The sequence below is a fragment of the Saccopteryx bilineata genome, chromosome 1, assembly GCF_036850765.1.
Source record: "Saccopteryx bilineata isolate mSacBil1 chromosome 1, mSacBil1_pri_phased_curated, whole genome shotgun sequence".
Classification (NCBI taxonomy): Eukaryota; Metazoa; Chordata; class Mammalia; order Chiroptera; family Emballonuridae; genus Saccopteryx; species Saccopteryx bilineata.
In genome coordinates, this window is record NC_089490.1 from 334,660,725 (window position 1) to 334,682,647 (window position 21,923).

The 21,923-nt window shown below is 38.1% G+C and overlaps 2 protein-coding genes across 3 annotated transcripts; one reads left to right on the forward strand and one right to left on the reverse strand.

Moving 5' to 3' along the window:
• Nucleotides 1-2,003: 2,003 nt before the first annotated feature.
• CREBZF (CREB/ATF bZIP transcription factor) lies at nucleotides 2,004-7,112 on the forward strand. 2 transcript variants are annotated; one of them, XM_066248939.1, is made up of 4 exons: nucleotides 2,004-3,344; nucleotides 3,556-3,633; nucleotides 4,713-4,781; nucleotides 6,536-7,112. In XM_066248939.1, the coding sequence occupies exons 1-2, from the start codon at nucleotides 2,278-2,280 to the stop codon at nucleotides 3,569-3,571; spliced, it is 1,083 nt and encodes a 360-aa protein (XP_066105036.1). In that variant the 5' UTR covers nucleotides 2,004-2,277; the 3' UTR covers nucleotides 3,572-3,633; nucleotides 4,713-4,781; nucleotides 6,536-7,112. The 2 variants fall into 2 exon arrangements, with proteins under 2 accessions (XP_066105036.1, XP_066105043.1); XM_066248946.1 differs by having other exon boundaries at nucleotides 2,004-3,633.
• Nucleotides 7,113-12,024: 4,912 nt separating this feature from the next.
• TMEM126A (transmembrane protein 126A) lies at nucleotides 12,025-21,897 on the reverse strand. The gene is made up of 5 exons (XM_066248959.1): nucleotides 21,778-21,897; nucleotides 19,343-19,441; nucleotides 14,146-14,339; nucleotides 12,986-13,100; nucleotides 12,025-12,260 (listed from the first exon to the last, which is right to left on the reverse strand). Exons 2-5 carry the CDS (start codon nucleotides 19,432-19,434, stop codon nucleotides 12,068-12,070), a joined length of 594 nt encoding a protein of 197 aa, XP_066105056.1. The 5' UTR covers nucleotides 19,435-19,441; nucleotides 21,778-21,897; the 3' UTR covers nucleotides 12,025-12,067.
• Between the last annotated feature and the right edge of the window lie 26 nt (nucleotides 21,898-21,923).

Below are 21,923 nucleotides of genomic sequence, written 5' to 3' on the forward strand. Positions count from 1 at the left end.
GAAAAGATCAATAGCCTTTCTATGTTGCAATAATAACCATTTAGAAAATATAAAAGAAGAAAAAATCTACTCCAGTAGCAAAAAATACATGAAATAATTGGGGGAAATAAACTAATAAACTTAATGCAATTTCTATTTAAAGTCCAGCTTCCTTGAACTTGGAAAATTTATAAAGTTATCTGGAAGAATAAATATTCATTTGTTGGTAAAAGATTCTGAGAAAGTAAGACTAATAAAGGACTTGTCTTATGAAATATCAAATATATTATGAAATGGCAATAAAAATGGAATTATTTTGCTTCCAGAATGATGAGACAATCGATGAAATAGAAAACAAAGACCAGAAAGTAGATCCAGCTGCATGTAAGAATTTGATATATGGCATACATGTTGGAAAACAAGTGGAGCAAGTATGAATTGTTCAATAAATTTTTTGTGGCAAATCACTTTCTATGCCACATTATATACCAGAATAAATTTTATTTGTATCAAAATGAAATAAATTGTCACTCATGTTGTTAAAAAAAAACCTCTTAGTAAAATATAAATAGAATTAATTAAAGAAGATCTAAAGCACATAGGTAAATATTAGTATTCATAAGGCAAATAAAACTTTTTAAGGCTTAAAGCCAGAACCCATGAAGAAAAATTTAATAGATTGATTGTTTAATAATTATAACAAAACAAACAATTTTATTCCTCTATCTCCCAATAAATGATCAACTAGGGAAAAGTTAGAACATAAATGGGACAAAGGTATGTTTTCCTTATAATGTAAAAGTAACTCAAGAAGGAAAAAGACATTTTTCCTGACAAACATCCTCCCCCACCTCAATGAAAAATGGGCTAATGAGGTGAAAAGGCTGTTTGTTCGCATTAGAAGTCAATTGATAAGTGAAAAACAAACTTTTTAATAATCAAGGAAATACAACTTTGAAATATGAAAATATGCCATTTTTATGTTGGGATTGACTCATTTTAAAAAGAAAAATATCCACTGTCATTGAGTGTGCAGGAACTAAACACTGTCACACACCATTGGTGAGAGAAAACTTTCCCTAGGTAATAAGGTCTATGTATAAAAATTGTATCTAGAAATTTTTTGTCAAATAATTTATCCTAAGGAAATTATAGAATAAATGAACAAGATATGTAAACAATACTATTGTGTAATACAATAATAATGCAACTTAAGTGTTAAGAAGTGGTTGAATAAAAGTTGCAAAGTTCATGAAATGCAACTCTAGACGGACATCAAAAAAATAAGCATGTGGAACTGTATTTAGTTGTATGAAGAAGTCCACAGTGTATTCATACTGAAACAGTCGAGTTCAAAGAAATAAAACAAAACAACGTGTGTATGTACATAGAAAAAACACTCTAATTATAAAAGAGAATGTCTTTATTTTTAGAGATACATACTGAAGTGTGTTGGGGTGGTGTGTCTTGTTTGCAACTTTGGGATAATTCATTAAAAAAAAGATTGTTTTACAAACACATGAAGCTAAAGCACATACGGCAAAAACGTTTATTGTTGAACTGTTGAGTCTGGGTATCGGATTGAATAAAGAGTGTATGCTGTATTATATTCTGTGTGTTTGGAAGTTTTTATAACTTGGAAAAATTATATATGAGTGATTTATTTACCGTACTTTTTCTAGTACTCTATAAAAGACCTTTTATTATAACAGAAGGGGAAAGGAGCAGTTTCAAGAGAGGATTGGTCACCAGTCTTAAATTTCAGAGAAATCCAGTATAACTTTATATTTATTCAAAAGTTGGTATCTAAAGAGTCAGTTCTGAGCAAGAGTGGTTTCACTGGAAACTGAAGCCACAATACACAGCTGAGAAGTAAGAGTAGACGACTCTTTCTATAAACTCCCGGTTTTGTTAGTGCAACCGCTGTTACTATGACATCACCACAGATCTGGAATTATTCCCACTCCAGAAACCCCCGAACTCTCGCGATACTAAAGCCCGGTGGAGCGCGAAACGCCGTGGGAGGGGCTGGGGCGAGAGCGCCTGACTTCCGGCCAGGCCGTTGTCTGGGTGGCGCGGTCGAGTCATCGCCAGGGCTCGCCGTCTCGGTGTTCCTTCACTCCCCCCGCCTGGGCGCGGGGGGTCGACCAGCGAAGTGGGGCGGGAGTCGGCTCAGACCTTCCTCTCCATTTCGTTCTGGCCAGCTCTCCGCTTGCCGGCGCTGGGGCCTGGGGTCCTGGGGGCCCGCGAGGCCCGGTGTGAGAGGCCGGGGCCTACGTGGGCCCGCCGCCGGGCCCCATGAGGCACAGCCTGACCAAACTGCTGGCGGCCTCGGGCACCGACTCCCCAACCCGCAGCGAGAGCCCGGCCCAGGCCGCCACCTGCTCGCTGCCCCCGGACTTGCCCCGGGCGGCTGCAGCTGCGGAGGAGGAAGAGACGGCGGCCTCCCGATCCCCGGGCCGCGAGCAGTCGCGCGGCGACGAGGGCGAGCTGGAGCGCGGGCGGGGGGGCCGCGGCGGCGTAGCGGTGCGCGCGCCCTCGCCGGAGGAGATGGAGGAGGAGGCGATCGCCAGCGTCCCCGGGGACGAGACCGAGGACATGGACTTTCTGTCCGGGCTGGAACTGGCGGATTTGCTGGACCCCCGGCAACCGGACTGGCACCTGGAACCCGGGCTCAGCTCGCCCGGGCCTCTGTCCTCGTCCGGCGGAGGCTCGGATAGCGGCGGCCTCTGGAGAGGGGACGACGACGATGAGTCCGCGGCTGCCGAGATGCAGCGCTTTTCTGACCTGCTGCAGAGGCTGTTAAACGGTATCGGAGGCTGCAGCGGCGGCAGTGACAGTAGCAGCGGCGAAAAGAGGCGGAGAAAGTCCCCTGGAGGAGGCGGCGGCGGCGGCAGCGGCAACGACAACAACCAAGCGGCGACAAAGAGTCCCCGGAAGGCGGCGGCGGCTGCCGCCCGTCTTAATCGGCTGAAGAAAAAGGAGTACGTGATGGGGCTGGAGAGTCGAGTCCGGGGCCTGGCGGCCGAGAACCAGGAGCTGCGGGCCGAGAATCGGGAGCTGGGCAAGCGCGTGCAAGCACTGCAGGAGGAGAGTCGCTACCTACGGGCCGTCCTCGCCAACGAGACCGGACTGGCTCGCTTGCTGAGCCGGCTGAGCGGCGTGGGACTGCGGCTGACCACCTCGCTCTTCAGAGACTCGCCCGCCGGCGACCATGACTACGCTCTGCCGGTGGGAAAGCAGCAGCAGGACCTGCTGGAAGAGGACGACGCAGCGGGAGGAGTGTGTCTTCATGTGGACAAGGATAAGGTGTCGGTGGAGTTCTGCTCGGCGTGCGCCCGGAAGGCGTCGTCTTCTCTTAAAATGTAGGGTCAAGTAATCTGCTCTTTATCCGCGTTTACCCCTTTCAACTCCCTTACACCATGTAAAACACCTTAGTGTGGGACATCTTCACTGGACGCATTTCAGGAGAAAAAAAAAGTAATATTGAGTCTTTAAGTGTTTAGCTAAAAGCATGAATGTGACACTGTAACCAACTCCTAATGATAACATGTGACTATTAAATCTCTCTGACAGTTTCTTTTTTAGGTGATTTCCTTCCTGCCAGGCTCCGTTGTAGGGGTTACAGAACAGTCGTTCCCGCCTCACAACCTGGTAAGGATCCATCTCTTCACGTAACGCTCATGCTCTGCTGCTTAGTCTACTTTTAATGGGCAACGTCTCAAATTTTGTGTGTGTGATTTTTTTTTTCTTTTTTGGAAGGTGGGAGGGAAATCTAATTTGGGCCCTGTCCACCCTGGAAACAGACTTGTGCTGGTCAATAATGTATCTAAGATGCTTCTTATGGTTGAAATAGCTGTTAATGTATCCCCTTGTTCAGACTTGCGTGTACCTAGCTCTTCTGTCCCCAGTGTGGACATGGCCTTGGATGACATCGATTCCAACTGTACACTGAAAGCTGCTAATAGAGATACAGTTTGGAGACAGTGAAACAGGTGAAGTTGAATGGAAGTTCCGAGTTGTACAAGGTGCAAATTGGAATTCCAGTCTTAGAGCAACTTTTTAGAGGTTGACATGAAGTGTTTGAGGCATGCATAAATGTGATATTTTGCTGGAGGTGACAGCAAAATAACTCTTAGATATTCAAGAATGCCTTTAGGTTTTAAGTAGAAGATCTAGAATTACAGTATTCAGATGAACAGATTTTAGTGTCTCACCTTTAGAGAAGTTGGAAATTAACATCAGTCTCCATGTTAGTTAATTGAAGGAGGAATAAGAATGGTTAATGAAAAATGTTTCTTTGAGGACCAGCACAGTGATTACCCTATCACTGAGTATGAATAAATTGTTGAACACCTTTATTTTTGTTGTATTAAATTTTTAGGTTAAATTTATGTATGATTAGATATTGAAGGTTGTGAAATGTGAATGAAAACATGTAAAGTGAGGCTTCACAAAGAATCTTATTTTCCATATTTGAAAGTTTTTGGGCCTATTTAAAAATAATTTTAAAAATTGAGTGGTTCTGGCTACTTAATGACATGATAGACACTTTTTTCAAAGATGGGATATATTCTTTTCTTGAAGAAAAGAATCTGTTATCTATTATCCAGTTGTATAAATTGAGTTACGGTGGCCTTCATTGTAAGAGGCATTAAGAAATTCTTTGTGAAACATCACTGTTTGATAAAGTACATACCTATTTAGCATCCTTGTTTTTCTTTGTGCTAAAGTGGATACAGCTGTTGGGGCAGAAGAGACGGGACCAGCTGCTGGCCACATTTCCTGCTTTATTTTAAAAGGTAGTATAAGAAATGAGGAAAAAGAGGTAATATCAGGGCTTCTGCTGTCTTTTATTTTAAAATGTTCATAATGAAAAAGTATTTTCCAGCAGTCCAAAGATGTAAGTTATCTTACACACAAAATGTTTTATTTTGTTATTTTGTTATGAAAATGGAATCCTTGTTCTTGCACAACTGTAAATGTTTTGTTGCTAGATAATACTATTTGAGACCTGACTTGGCCTCTGGTTTTCAGTGCATCACAGCAAATTTTGTAAAAGCATCTACTGCACTTGAGCATGAATGGGTAGTAGCCAAACTCACAACCTGGAGTGATGAACCTGCTTATATCTAAGTGCAGGAGCAAGCCCCTCACAATGCAGCTGCATGGATTTTTAGTGCCTACTGAATTATATATATATAAATATATATATAAACACCAAAAGTAGTTGGAAAAATTATTTGAAATGACTAATTTGTGCTATCTTTATGGAATATGTTAACTGTAGCTTTTTGAAACAGAAGCCTTGAATTGAAATTTAATTAATACTTGAACATTTTGTATATATTTCGTTGTATATAATTTTGTGCAGTACCAATGACAAAAATATGGTGTCATAATAAAACCAGGTTTGTTGATCTTTCAGTTATGGGCTCAAAGAATTTTTTCATCTCTAATATGACATTGAAAAATAGTGGATGAGAATAGGAAAAATGATTGTTAATGCTGACTGTGGGTCTTAAAAGGTTCTGGAAGCAGTAAGTGCGTTTTTCTGAAAATTATGCCATTCCTTGGAATATTTTCTTCCTAACATCAGTACCTTTCCTGCATTATTTGAAGTTGGAGCTGGGGAAAAACAATAGTCAAAAGCTTTCTGAATTGGGATGCTTTGAAATTCCAAGTGTAGATTTTTAGAATGTCATTTTATAAATGGCAGTTTTTGAAAATACTTGATTAATAATTTTTGAAAGTGGAGATTAGAATCGCCTATTTTTAAAGCTGCTTTGTTAGGTTACTTATATTTTAACTGTCTTTTCTTAGTTTCCATTTCATTTTTTTTTTCCCTCTAATTTCGGTGAATCTGATTTTGTCTTTTTTTTTACATCAACTTCATGGTCTTGTTTTTACATGGTATTGCATGTATTTAGGACCTATTTAACAGAGGCTTTAAAATTTTGTCATATTTATGTAAGCACATTTTACTGTAAATGTTTGAGTTTCTGAATTTATAACAGATCTGTTTATTTCAGTATGTAGTAAATAATATCTTGAAGTGTCCTATTCACTACTTGTTAATTAAAAAGTTATGATTAATATGAACCTGTTGTCTTACTATTTTTAGATAATTGTGTTCTGATGAGTAATAGTTGGATGAAGGGATTTCTGGAATATATGGATTGTTTTGAAAATTTCAAGTTTGTCTCTATTTACTGTAATGGATGAAAACAATATTTGGGCGACCTTTTTTTTCCCTCCTAATTTTGCCTCTATGGCAAAATGATAAAGAACTAGACTAAAGATGTAGCTTTTTAATATTTGTCTTCAGATGGTGGCAGGAATCCATACATTAATTGAACTAACACATCATATTGACTTACTATTTCTGTCATATTGACTTACTGTTTCTGCACTTCTTGACCTGACTTAACTGAAATGTCCATGTTTGTTAAAATGTCACCTCTGATAATAAGGCGACAAAAAGTGTTCAAAATATTTTAAATATTTGTTCATTTTATAATCACTAAATTAATCTCTCTCTCTTCTCTTTAAACAGCTTAGCAGTGTCTGCAAAAACGAATCTTTTCCTACAACCTGTTAACTGACTGGACTGATGGTAACAAAGTAATTGTGGGAGCCATGTCCGTCAAAAATTTGGCATCTGCTGAAAAACATGAATGCCATTTTCAAGTTCCCAAATTACTTCTGTACTGATTTCACTTTCCAGAAATGGAGATATGAAAAGATTCTCTGGAATCCTTGAAAGACTTAATATAAATATATGAGACTAAATTAATTTTGGAACAAAATTATACGGGTTTTTTTTGTCTTTCATAGGAGTGATACTCAGTTCCTCGCATACTTTTTTAAAAATTGTGACCATTGGAGAAGAGAATTACAGTCTTTTATCAGGAGTATTACTAGATTTTTTTTTACATAATCAAGAGTCCATTCTATGGAATTATATTTAGTGTAGTAGAATTGCATAAACAGGCTAGTAGTCATCATAGGCATATCGTGAGTTTGTATTTCCTGGAACGTGAGAGAGAATCTGAAGTACAGATAGATCTTGCCAAGTAGAATGTGAAAGTTAATGTAAATTCCTTAACTATAAAGAGTAATCTTTTTAAATAGATGCATTGTCTGTATATCTTTGAAAAAGTTGATATATGATTAAATATGTGGTTAGTTAATTCAGGGTAATACCAGGATGTGTGGACTTTGAGGTTTTGGCTTCTTGAGCTTTCTCTGAGTATTTAACACTTTTTTAAGAAATATATATTTTGAGGTTTCTAATGAATGGTATAGTTTCTACTGTTTTATATAAATTAAAATTTTTCTAGTATTGTGCAAGGGTTTTAGTATTATGGATAACAGGAGTGACTTTTTCATGGAATATGGTTGTTTTACTTAATTGAAACATTTTTCCAGTTTATTACAGTGTGAACGAACACTCAGAACTCTGGATTGTTTTATTTCATTTCTGTTGGATTATGTTAATACATTCTTTCACCTGGTCTAGTCTGAGCCATGTTGGAAAGTATGTAGATGATAGAAGTGAGAGAGGGTAGGACGTAGGCTCTCATTTTTGTTTTTCTGTCCAGAATAATTTATCACAGTAACTACACAGTTTAGTTATTGTATGGGTATTATACAAAACTTATTAAATCTACTCAGTTGCTTGTGTTCTAAGTGTACTCAGTATCTGATGCCTGGCAGCAAAGAGTATTCCCAGTGGTTTATACTAAGTGACTGATAGGTGCTTTTACAGTACAAACAGTACAGCTAGTTGTAATTCTACAGTTAAAGATTAGGCATCAACACAGTTTGGCAACTATAGCTGCTTTGATGGAACACAAAGTGGATAATTAACTGATAAGTAATTACCTTTTAAAATATGTGATTACCAAGTTTAGCATTTTGAAGGTTAAGTTTAAAGTCTTACTAATATTAACTTGGTCAGGTTTTTAAGCTAAACAATCTGATAATGCCTCGGCCAGGTAGCTCAGTTGGTTAGAGCATCATCCAGATGCGCCAAGGATGGTGGTTTGATCCCTGATCAGGGCACATAACGAGAATCAACCAATGAAGCATAAAAAAGTGGAACAATAAGTTGATGTTTCCCTCTTTCTCCCCCCTTCCTCTTTCAAATCAGTAAATTTAAAAAAGATCTGATAACTAGGTAGTAAAACATTTTCAAGTTTCTAGTTTTTTTCCCAGATTCATAGTCTTGAAATCCCAAATGATTATTAGATTTTTATATTTTACTGTACTGTTTTTCTTTAGAAGCCAGGTACTTAGTTACTACTTAAGTCAGTAATCAAAAGGGGGGAGGTCTTTCATTAGAAATAGTGTTTTGTTTGGTCAGCACAGTATATTTTACATATTTGAATTTCAATACCTCAATACTCTGTCCACCAATTACTCTTTATTGTCTTATAATACCAGACTGAGCTCTGACCTAGAGTGCAAATTTACTTTGTTTTGAAGTGCAGAAAATTAGACATTTTAAATTTTATTTAGAAAGTAAATTATCATTAAGAACATAAATCACATACTATTAGAGAAAAAAATTTTTTTTTAGATGAGTAGAAAATTGCTCACTAAGTTGCCTTTTTCATTACTGTGGTTTTTATTTCTAGTTTTTTACCTCTCCCCAGTTTGTACATTCAGGATTATATACTCAGGTTATTTACCCCACTTTTTAAAAAGAAGCCAGTTCACAACAGACTAATAATTTTTAAAATTTTGTTGACCCAAAGTTACTTGTTTTAATGAGAATATTTTGCTCAATTTTCAGTTAATGTAATTTAAAAACCTAGTCAGTAATGGTGTTTTGAACATTTGTGTAGTTCTGCTACAGAATTTTATTGGTAGGCCAACTCCCTTTAGAATATGTCTACCTCATTGAGGTCAATTTCCTAGACCTTTGGCTTTTAGTGTACTTAAAATTTGGGGTTTACAAATGATATTTAGTCCTGGCCGTTTGGTTCAGCGGTAGTGTGGGGCAGTATGTGGAAGTCCTGGGTTCAGTTACCGATCAGGACAGGAATAGCAACCATCTGCTTCTCCACCCTTCCCTCTTCTCTCCCTACCCCCCTCCTCACTTCTCTCCCTCTCTCTCTTCCCCTCCAATTGGAGCAAGTTGGATGGAGTAAGTTGGCAGGTGCAATGAATGGCTCATAGCCTGGCCTGAGGCACTAAAATAGTTCAGTTGCCGAGCTCAGTAGGGGTCTTGCCAGGTGGATTCTGGTTAGAGCGCATGCAGGAGTCTGGCTCTGCCTCCCCACCTCCCACTTAATAAAAATATATTAAGTATTAAATATGCGAACCCTTTCTTTGATTAAAATATAAAAGACATTTAGTTTGTTTACTGTCACTGAACTGAAATAATCAAAACGTTTTCTGACTGAAGCACTGTTCTTTAGGTCCTTGCCACAGATGACTATTTCCTTAAATTATAATGCCAGATACATATTTTACTTATGTGCCTCCTGACCAAAAATTTTGGTGAGTTTTATAGCAACATTTAAAATAACATGCTCTTTTGCTTATGTTACCCATTTCTATTCATTGAAAACATGATTTAAAAAATTCATGGTGTGCCTGACCAGGTGGTGATGCAGTGGATAGAGCATCGGACTAGGACGCAGAGGACCCAGGTTTGAAACCCCAAGGTTGCTTGGCTTGAGTGTGGGCTCACCAGCTTGAATGCAGGGTCACTGGCTTGAGCAAGGGGTTGCTCGCTCTGCTGCACCCCCCACCCCCCGTTGAAGTACATGTGAGAAAGCAGTTATTGAACAACTAAGGTGCTGCGACGAAGAATTGATGCTTATCTTTCTCCCTATCAGTCCCTCTCTCTCACCCCCCCCCCCCAAATGGTGTAAAGAACAAATTAGAAGTCCTGAAATCATTGTAAATTCCTATATTCATTTATATATGGTATGCTGGGGAGTAAATACTGTGGGAATGTTTAAGGATGTATAAGGAAACAATTTGCACTAATTTAGTTAAATTAGTGGGTTTTAAAATTTCTAAATTGATTATACTATTCCGTAATTTGGGTTTATTTTTGAAGTCAGGAATTGCTTTCAGTTTTTTCCCCACTGTGACAAGTAGACCTCTGCCTTAAATAAAAGTGACAGAATGAAGGTAAAACATATTACTTGAGGTCACAACTGTATCTTTATATTTTAGCTTGTAAAATAGGTAGTGTTTTCCTTTTAAAGTATATATATTTTTTCTAATTGTGAAAGTAAAGCATATTCATATAGAAAACAAAATCCAGAAAAGAATCAAGATGAAAAGAAAAATCACCTGTAAAGTACAGAAATTATCCACAATAAAACAAATGCCTCCTAATTGAAATTCATTGTATAAATTTGGTAGGGAATAATACATTTTAAGTACCTGCTGAAAGAACAGATCATCTTTGCTTTGTGAAAAATTAAAAATTTATTTTAAAAATTCCACTTAAATTTTAATCTTTGGCTGCACTGCTTTAATCTTTAAACAATGAAAGCCTATTTCATGAAGTGCCTTTTCTAGATGACAGGCTATGTTCTCCTTTCATATAATTTTAAGTAGCATAAGATCACTTTTAAGTTATGTCCGTATATTTGGAAGGAATAGTTAAGATGCTTGTGAATATGATCTTACACCATCTGTTTTGCTTGGTATGACTGACTGACTTGTATCATAAGAAAAGTGTTGGTCTAGATAGGTACTGTCCAATACTGGAGCCTTTAGCCACATGTGTAAAAATTTAATTACAGTTCAGTTACTCGTTTGCATTAGCCATATTTCAGGCGCTCACTGGCTAAAAGCTAACACTGTCAGTTATAAAACATCACAGTAAGTTTTGTTGGATAGTACTAATTTAGATGCTGTCACAAAAGAACGGTTTAAAGAACAGATCAGAAGTTTTAGGAAGGGGAAATATTGTAGGTCACTTATGAAATATAAGTGATTTTAGGAAATGAGGAAAGACTAGGATATTTCAGAAAACAAAACCAGGAGCAATAGTAAAAATATGTCTACCATGTGAGTGCCTGATAAGATCAGGTGCTCTGTTAGGTCAATTTACATGTTATGTAACACCAATCTTGAGTGAAAATGATGAGCATTGAGAGTGAGAGTGGCTAATTTGCTTAGCATTACACAGCTTAAAAAGAAAAAGGCTCCGGCTTGTGATTCAAAAGACCTATTGCATACTAGATGTTAACTTCAAAGTCAGAATTAGTTTCAATTTTCTAATACAGTATATCAAACTGCTGATACTGGACCCATTTGCCAACGTGCCAACTAGTGGCAGCTTCCGGAATCATGATTCGTATCTGGGAATTTCACTCGGATCTCAAAATTACAGACCTGAGTCGCAGCTCTTATCTTAAAAAATTTGTATGTTGGTCTGTTCGTATATCAAGGTACTACTCACTGTATAACTTTCAAAGAATATAAGGTGACTTTGAAATATGTAACTATATCATGAGAGGAGCTCATATAGAGCCTGAATAACCACCTGTAAAGATACTAGAATTAGCTTGACATGTGGTACAGGGGATAAAGCATAGACCTGGAATGCTGAGGTCACCAGTTCCAAAACTTGGGCTTGCCTAGTCAAGGCACATATGGGAATTGATACTTCCTGCTCCTCCTGCCTTCTCTCACTAAATAAAAAAAAAACACTGGAATTCCTTTGTGAGGAAGGTTGATAAATATGTTTTTAAATACCTATGGGAACACTGAATTGGGAAAATGAAGTATAAATGACATTTGCTGTAGTGTACTGATACTTGCCCCCTTTTCCATTCTTATTTGGATTCCTTATGCACTCTTCATTGTAAACTGTTTATGGTTATTTTTTTCTGTTAAAGACCAGACTACCTAATGTAAAAGAATAGAGCAGGCTGGTAAAGAGACACTGTTGGGCAAATTAGAGAAGTTGGTAGCCTATACTGGTATTCAGCCTTTTGTTGTAGGTCTCAGAGTTGTACCTCATATGATAAATTACAAGTATATGTTTATTCATATAGTAGACATAGGTTATTTTTACAGTTTTATTTTTGTGTACACATTTGCTTAACAGTCACTGAATTTCTAGTACAGGTTCAGGTAATTGAAGAGCCTTTATAAGTAATTTATATTGTCTAGAACCAAGGTATGCTGTAAATGCAGTCTGGAGCAAAATTGGAAATAACATCTTGTTAAAAACAGGCTTAGAAATTCTGATCCAATAAGTTAGGATGTTTCCTTTCTCTGGTAGCAGGGCTGAGGTATACCTGTAAGAAAACATTGAGAACAGTTAGTTCATCAGAAAGTCAAGTGGCAAACTGATGTATTTTATTTATTTATATATATATATATATATATATATATATATATATATATTAATACTGTAAGTCTTAACTAGGTCAAGATTAAGGCAATGCTACTATTGGTCCTAAAAACTGTCCTTTTGTTATTTTTCCCCCCTTTCTCTAGTTCGCTTCTGGAGACCCATATAGTATAGATTGCTTGATATAAATAAGAGTTCATCAGAGCAAAAAAGTTATTTTGGAGTAGGCTTATAGCTAGACATTTTCTGATGGAATTTTCCTTTAGTGGAAGTGCTCAAATTCTTAAGAATAGTGTGTATATAACATGGTTTTAACACTAGAAATAGTGTTAAACAGAATATTATTACTTGCAGCTTTGTAAACTGTAAATTAACCTACACTGTAAATTTAGATTGGGAAGCTAAACTACACACCCAAAAAGTACAGTGTGATGCATTTCCAGAACCGTTTCTAAATTCTTGTAGTTGATGACTTAAAAGAAAAAACAAGTCTTAATTTTTCCAAATAAAAAGGTAACATGCCCTAGAAAATGTATTTGTTGTTTTTAAGTTGTACATTTTCTAGGTAATTACACACACACACACACACACACACACACACACACACACACACATACACTATATGAATTACTAAACTTTTTCAACGACTATGAGAAAACAAATTCCTACCTGGCTGCTAGACCACCATTCACAGGTATAGCCAAGAAAATAGGATACAGACCACCAAAAACAAGTCCAACTAATCCACTCCGTGTTATGGTACAGGTTTCACAATTCAAATTACCTAGGAAATAAATTAGTTCTGGAAATGATCATGATAGTCAAGCAAACATTAAAGAATGCAAGGTCCTTTTATATGTAGAACAGACTCAATTTTCAGGCAGTAATGCAATATAGCAAATGTAGTTCTACAAGGCATGTTAAATAGTGTAGTTACATGAAAAGATAATCTAAAATAGGAGTAACTGATTAAACCATCTTAGGAAAAATGCTCTTAATTTGTTTTAAACTTTATTAGATATTTCAGTTTGTGCTTCTTCTAGCTTACTGCACTTATATTAACCTGAGCTAATATTTTTCTATCTTTAAGACACTTTTTAACCCATGGGAAATTTTTTTTTTTTTTACAATTTACACCTTTTATTTTTACATAGTGTGAGTTTTTATGAAATTTTTCATTTCTTAATCAGTATAAGGTGTGTTAAAATTAGAAAGAGGAAAAAAAGAAATAGAAAGCTAAGCTGTAACTTAAGTTTTCCATGGTCAGTTTGTTCAGTTAACTGGATAATAGGTCTCCCTGTATTGGAAAAGTTCTTTCCACACTGATTATGGGGATCTGAGCAAAATATTCACACAATTTAACAAATTTAGAAGCAGTACTTAAGAGGAAATTTTAAATGGACTCCCTTCCTCACTACCACTTATAATACCTTTATTTCAAATCATTAATCAATCAAAAACTTTTTCATGATTAGCTATACTCAAAGCACTCGGCACATATGGTAAATTCTCAAAAGGAAATTAAGTCTCCACATACTTGGTAATTTTTGTATGTACATTAAGTGCTTTGAGAGATTTACTATATAAAGTCATTCTAATGAAAACATTTTTTCCCTTTAAGGAATTCCTTATAAAAATTTTTTTTAAAAGGTCAGCATTTTTAAAATTGTTTCCAAATATTTTTTATTTTAAGCACTGTGAGGAAGAGAAGAGAAATGAAAGTACTTAAAACTGCTATGTATGTGCACTTGTTTGGTAGGCCATGGTAAAATGAATTGTCATTTTAAATATACCAAAACAAACCTTTTGGTGATTGTCAAACAATTTACCTGTATTCAATGGTAAACTTACAAAACCTCTGTAAGATACGTCCGCTGTCAAAAATGGGATCACTGCCATTGGTAAGCCAGCAGCTATACGAGCCTTTGTCACGTTTAAGGCGCGCCGAAAAAGACTGTTTGCTATTAGGCCACAGAGAGCAGCATTAAGTCCAACATATGTTGATCCATGTTCAAATAGATTCCTGAGTGGGTGAAAAAAAAGTAGTAATGCTTTCTTTGGCTTTGTTGTGTGTTAGGAGCTCTCCAACAATTCTGCCTATGTCAGAGAATTTACTAGGGACTTTAGGAGTAATAGGATACAACATTTATCTCTTACAGCTCCATAAAACAAAAACCTTTTAAAATCATTATGTTTTACATATAGATTTTTAGTCTAAAAGGCATTAAATTTGGTAACACTTAAGGATACAGTTAGTATAGAAACTCCCTCCCCCCCACCCCCCACCTTATATAGCAGGGAAGAGCTTCTGAAGTCTGATTTGGATGCCTCTCCTTTGGGATCCCACAATCCTCAATATTTAACCTCTATCATAACATAGGCATTCCCCACTAGTGTTCCCCATTGTAAAACAGTTGAAAACAATGGATACAAAGCAATTCCTCTTGGTTTCCATGAAACCTGATACAGAGAAGGCATTCAAACAGATGGAGTTAATGTTTTCTTTTATTCTTCCCTAAAACATTAGAGCAGCAGTTCTCAACCTGTGGGTCGTGACCCCGGCGGGGGTTGCCTAAAGCCATCGGAAAATACATATTTATTATACATTTTTAAAATAAAATTGTATTTTCCAATGGCTTTAGGCGACCCCTGTGTTTTGGTCGTTCGACCCCACCGGGGTCGCGACCCACAGGTTGAGAACTGCTGCATTAGAGTCAGGATGGGGGAGAGGGGTTGGAGGAGTATTAATATGTATTTAAGGCAGGGGTCCCCAAACTTTTTACACAGGGGGCCAGTTCACTGTCCCTCAGACCATTGGAGGGCCGGACTATAATAAAGAACTATGAACAAATCCCTATGCACACTGCACATATCTTATTTTAAAGTAAAAAAACAAAACGGGAACAAATACAATATTTAAAATAAAGAACAAGTAAATTTAAATCAACAAACTGACCAGTATTTCAATGGGAACTATGCTCCTCTCACTGACCACCAGTGAAAGAGGTGCCCCTTCCGGAAGTGCGGCGGGGGCCGCATGCGGCCCGTGGGGCCGTAGTTTGAGGACCCCTGATTTAAGCGATACTGTGCCGCATACCTTACAACCCACTGAACTAACAATGAATTGGTGTTTTGAGATAGGAAGGGATATTCACACAACAGAATGCAGGAATTTTTTACCTTAAGTGAGAGGCAGGGAGGCAGAGACAGACTCCCACATGTACCCTGACCAGGATCTACCCGGCAAGTCCACTATGGAGTGATGCTCTGCCTGGCTGGGCCAACTGCTCCATTGCTCAGCAACTGAGCTATTGTAGAGCCTGAGATGAGGCCATGGAGCCATCCTCAGTGCCCAAGGCCAACTCTGCTCAAACCAGTCTAGCCATGGATGTGGGAGGGGAAGAAAGAGAAAGAGGAGAGAGAGAGAGAGAGAGAGAGAGAGAGAGATGTGGAGGTGGTGGGGAGGTGAGAAGTGAATGGTGGCTTCTCCTGTGTGCCCTGACCAAGAATCAAACCTGGGACTTCCACACACCGGGCTGACGCTCTACTGCTGAGCCAACCAGCTGAAGCCTAGAACGTATGAGTTTAAAATGCATGTTCTGTGCATTCTTTAGTTTTGGAAAAAATACCTAAAATTATTGCTGGATATTGAAAGTACTACAATTCAAACTCTCCAGTCTGCTGCTTAACTTTACCATGCCTTGCCATCTACAACACAGGTGTCAACCTCTTAAATTTCTAATTACTCTTAGCGGGACTAGCCATACAGTACTCCCTCTGACTTCTATGGTTAACATTCATCTTAAAACAGCTTTTCTAGGAACTCCTAATTGAGCTTCCTACATTGTATAAAGTATTACTTTACTTAACCTTTCACTTTGCAGGCATACTGTTAGTCATTTAATCATGTTACTATAGGCAGCAGGCTTTATGCTGAAAGCACAAAAAATTACCTTCTCCTTTCACTGTTTTCAGTTTATTATTAGAGCAGGGGTCCCCAAACTACGGCCCGCAAGCCACATGCAGCCCCCTGAGACCATTTATCTGGCCCCCTTCCCCCCACCGCACTTCCAGAAGGGGCACCTCTTTCATTGGTGGTCAGTGAGAGGAGCATAGTTCCCATTGAAATACTGGTCAGTTTGTTGATTTAAATTTACTTGTTCGTTATTTTAAATATTGTATTTGTTCCCGTCTTTTTTTTTTTTTTTACTTTAAAATAAGATATGTGTCCCTGGCCGGTTGGCTCAGTGGCAGAACATCGGCCTGGTGTGTGGAATTCCTGGGTTCGATTCCCGGCCAGGGAACACAGGAGAGGCGCCGATCTGCTTCTCCACCCCTCCCCCTCTCCTTCCTTTCTCTCTCTCTTCCCCTCCCGCAGCCAAGGCTCCATTGGAACAAAAGATGGCCCGGGTGCTGGGGATGGCTCTGTGGCCTCTGCCCCAGGTGCTAGAGTGGCTGTGGTAGCAACAGAGCGACGCCCTGGATGGGCAGAGCATCTTCCCCTGGTGGGCGTGCTGGGTGGATCCCAGTCGGGCACATGCGGGAGTCTGACTGCCTCCCCGTTTCCAGCTTCAGAAAAAAAAAAAAAGATATGTGCAGTGTGTATAAGGATTTGCTCATAGTTTTTTGTATAGTCCGGCCCTCCAATGGTCTGAGGGACAGTGAACTGACCCCCTGTGTAAAAAGTTTGGGGACCCCTGTATTAGAGGATGAAAGACACAAAGATGAGATACAACATGAATCTATTAAAATAGTAATGGCAGTAGGAGAGAGGCAATTTATTAATTTAGAGTACATAACATAATTTTTAAAAAGTGATGAGGCCCTGATCTGTGGTGGCGCAATGGATCAAGCGTTGACCTGGAATGCTGAGGTCGCTGGTTCAAAACCCCGGGCTTGCCTGGTAAAGGCACATATGGGAGTTGATGCTTCCTGCTCCTCTCCCTTCTCTCTCTCTTTCTCTCTCCACCCTCTCTAAAATTAATTTTAAAAAATCTAAAAAGTGATGAGAACCTAGAGTAGAACCTACCAAACAATAAAAAACATGAATGTGGGAGTTGAAAATTTAGATACTTTAAAATATTAAGTTATCTTTATAACAGTCGTGTAATATGTCATCTCTATTTTAGTAGCAGAAATGAATGCTCAGAGGTAAATAATTTGCCCACATATTTTACATATTAACATTATAAATTATATATTGACATATTACTGCAAAATATTATAGAAATAACTTTGTCAATAAAACAGTACAACTGGAATCTGAATAGCAAAGTTTGCTGTCTTCCAATCAGATTTTTAACAATGGTTTTAAGTCACATTTTTTAGTTAATAATTTGGTAAGTACAAAATTATCTAGCAGACCCTTTGCCAGTCACTTTTCCAAAAAAGTGCCTAGGCAACTGGGAATGCACATGACATTTTGTCAAGACAGACACAAAATAACTAGACACATAAACATGTAAAACATAAGATCAAATTTAACATGTGGCAATGAAATACATGGTACATGAAACTACTTGGTGTACTTCAAACCCATCCTATTTTTGATCTCACTGCCAGTACCCTATCATCACCACTTACTGGAATTATTATGCATTTTCCAATTGGTCTTTTCTCTCCTACCTTAAATCTTTTCCAAAAAGAAACTGGAACGTACTTTAGAAATGTTAGCTGGTTCAAATCATTCCCTGCTTAACCTCTTCCTGTTCCTTCAACCTTGTAATTACTTCCCTTGTACTTCTCTACCATCGGTTCCTCAAATATGACAAATTCTGTTATCCTATGGCCTAGGGATATGCCATTCCCTCTGCTTGAGATACTACTACTTTCTCCCCGGGCTGACTCCTTTTTATCCTTTATCATCTCAGATTTTCCATTTAAATTTAACCTAACCAAAGAGGCCTTCTTGCCAAGGAGATCTAAAAACATTTTGTGGAAGTGTAGTGTAGTTTACTTAGTGTTGTCTTCATAGAGCATATGTTTCCTACATAGCCTTTTTCTATTTAATATTGTAAAGCCAGTAGCCATGGCCACCATCACAGCCACCTGGCCCATGCAGGTTCACATTAGATTCGGACAGACGGTAATGAAATAATGGAGCACAGAACTGGTGGGCCATCATCTTTAATCCTAGCTTGCACCTGGTGGGCAAGTAATACACATAGTGGGAAAACACTTTCCGTTCAGGGCTCCCAAAGTCACTGACTTACCGAGTTTCCTAGGATCAAAGGTTTCCAGCTCACCAGACTTATTCACCTCTGTTCCCCACAAACTCTCCCTGCACAAACTGGCTTTTCCCTCAGCACTCCACCATCTTGGGTGCTTCTGGCCTCCTCCACGTGGCCTTTTTCTGCTCTCTCTCATGCTAATCTCAGTAGCTGAGAGCGAGCAAGCTTCCTGTCTGCCCCACTTTATAGTATAGAAATCAAAACCTTTAATCCAATATACAAACAAGGAAGTCTCTGATACAAAGCCACTTATCTGAGGCATAATGGGATTCCTCATGAGAGTGCTGTTCCTCACATCAAAAAGGGTAGGAAAGGCTTAGTCTTAAAACTAAGCCTGAGGCTGTAAGAATCCTGCCTGCTTATAGCCTGTCCCCCCACATCCAATGCAAACTATAAGTGAGCAAACATAGATATCATTATTTACAAACTTATTTGACCAACAAATATTATCTTAAAGATCTTTTAAGCATGATACTGTTCCCTGAGATTCTTTGTCTAGTTTGTGTTAAATGGCATTTTCTTACACAGGTAAGCATAATGATAGAAATGAAATTTAAAAGCTATTTTAAAGTTTTGTATGTAAATGCGTCCACAAATGTCCAGGTATGTCCAAAGACATGAATTCTAGCCTTGACTTCAAGCTAAATGGTTAACCTAGCTGGGCTTTGGTTTTCTCAAGAAAACAGGTTCAGTTTCCTTCTGATATTCCGTTATTTACACTGAAACCAAATAAATTTGAGATAATGAATGAAATCCACTTAGTATAAGATATTTTAAAATTAAGATAGGATATTACCTTTCTGCTTCTGGAAGTTGATGAATTTTTCTGGTTATGATATCAAAAATTTGTTTTTCCTTCATAGTATCATCTGGTTCATGATTTTCCATCGTAAGCCTTAAAAAAATTAAAAATATCATTTTTCACTAATGTATATCTATATAAAAAACAAATGGGCTTATAAAAAGCCTTCTAAATACCATTAATAATTTCAAGAAAATTATATTAAATTCATAATCTGCATACATACCATCATACTCTTCCCCACCCACCCACACACACAAAAATATCAATTCTAGCCTGACTAGGTGGTAGCGCACTGGACAGAGCATCAACCTGGGTCACCGAGGATCCAGGTTTGAAACTCTGAGGAAACTGGCTTGAGCACAGGCTCACCAGCTTGAGCATGGTATCACAGACATGACCCCATGGCCACTGGCTTGGCTGGAGAACTCCCATCCCCCCATCAAGGCACATATGAGAAAGCAAGTGATGGAAGTATGAGTTGATGCTTATCTTTCTCCCATCCTGTCTCGCCACCAAAAAAAAAAAAAAAAAAAAGAAAAAAAAAATCAATTCAAAGTGAAAATAGAAATCAGAACATGAAAAGCAGTAAAGTTTCTAGGAAATTATAACCCTTAAAAAGACTTAATTTTTAAGTAGCACCAAAGACATAAAATAGTAAACAAATTAAGAACCTATGTTCATACCATAAAGATAAGCTAGTACAAGAGAAATTTTTGCAATATAACTGACAAAAGAGTAGTCAGTGGTACCCAAAATATATAGAAAAACACAGATAACAAGAAAAGGGCAAGCAACCCAACAAACTGACAAGAGGTTTGAACAAACACTTCACCGAAAGGAAAGCCAAAGAGCGAATACGTAAGAAAATATGCTTAACTTCATAATCAGAAATAGAAAATTTCATAATCTGGGAAATAGAAATTAAAATCACAATGCTACCAATATGTGTATGTAGGTTAGTTTAAAGAAAAAAAAAATCAATTACTGTCAAGAATGTGAGGTAACTGCTCCTGGCAAGGTGGCTCAGTTAGAGCATAAAAGAATGTGCAGTAACTGTTGCAGGTAGAAGCATAAATTATATCCAGTTTGGGTATAACCACTTTGGAATTTGGTATTAGACACACATACCCAATAATTTCACTTCTAAGCATGCCCTATAGCAGAGATCAGCACACTTTCCCTCTAAACCACCAGATAGTATTTTAGGCTTTGCAAGTCACTTAGGGTTGTTGTTGATTTTTTTAATAATTTTTTTTAAATGTAAAAATCATGCTTAGCTAGCTGGCCATACAGAAACTATAGGTTTCCTCTGGCCCATAAGCCAGTAGTTTGTTGATCCATGCATTAGTTGGGGTGAAATGTCATGGGGCAATGGTGAATAACTTTTCCCCTTAAAATTTAGCTTATTAACACTTCGGGATAGCAGAGTTAAGTAAAGCAAAAGATCAGAGATAACAGCAAAGAACAACATGATTTTTATGAAATTAGATTTACTTGGTTCATTATCATCCATTTGTTACAAAATTTACAATACTGAGTAATTTACCAGATATTAGGTACCTGTTAGATACATCAATCAGATCATTTGTAAAATGTTGAGGGCACTAATATTTCATACCCCTAACTTAAAGTTAACCGAGTAAGTGCAATGCAGGCTTAGAAATATATGTCTAGGTATCCTGAACTCAAACTTTCTAAGAGCCTCGTATACAATAACACGATTCTACTTTACAGAAGCTTTGCACCACTTTGCTTGGGGTAGGGGTGGGGGTGATAGAGAGATAAACAAGTAATTAAACTCGACATACATAAAGTGTATGGTTTATATATCTGAAATAAATTACTTCCTCATAAAGTCCCGCTTAATGCTATCATTAGCTTTCTGTTCTATGCTCTGCATTATTGCTAAGCTAAGTTCTGCAAACAAGCCATTTCTACGGTGTAGCTATTAAAGGCCATCCTTAAATCGATAAAAATTCTGACCCATCAGCCCGGAGTAGGTCATTTTATCCCCGTTATTAATCCCTATCAAAGGCAATGCCACCTGTAAATATATACTACAAATATTTCAAATCGCTTTTCAATTAGCTATCCCACGTCACTCAGGAAAGCTTCAAGATAGGCAACGAGAAAAGTGGAGCCTCTAAAAATTATTAGGCTCAGGACACCCTATAAATTGGCAGTAGACCCGGGTTTAAATTCAAGTGCAGGCACTTTCTGTTTGTCTGTTGGCTTACTTTAAATATAAGGTTTTTTCTTCCAACGTAGAAAATGAGAGAGAGTCGGCGCCATAGGGCCGACTCCTCTTCTTCACTTGCGACCCAGCTCCAGGATCTCATTCCTGCGTCTAGGTGAACAGCTTGCCACTGTGCTGTGCTTCTGATCCCCAAGCACTTCCTGCACTTCTTTACCCGGAGTGTCAGTACCTGGTGCTCTCCGCCCAGCACTTGACGTTTCCCGTGGTCTTCTTCGGCCGCCACAACTCACTGCAACCTTCCCTCAACTCGCGCGGGCGCAGCCATCTTTAACTAGCACGTGACTCGGACCGAGACTGGCACGGGGCCTCAGCCGC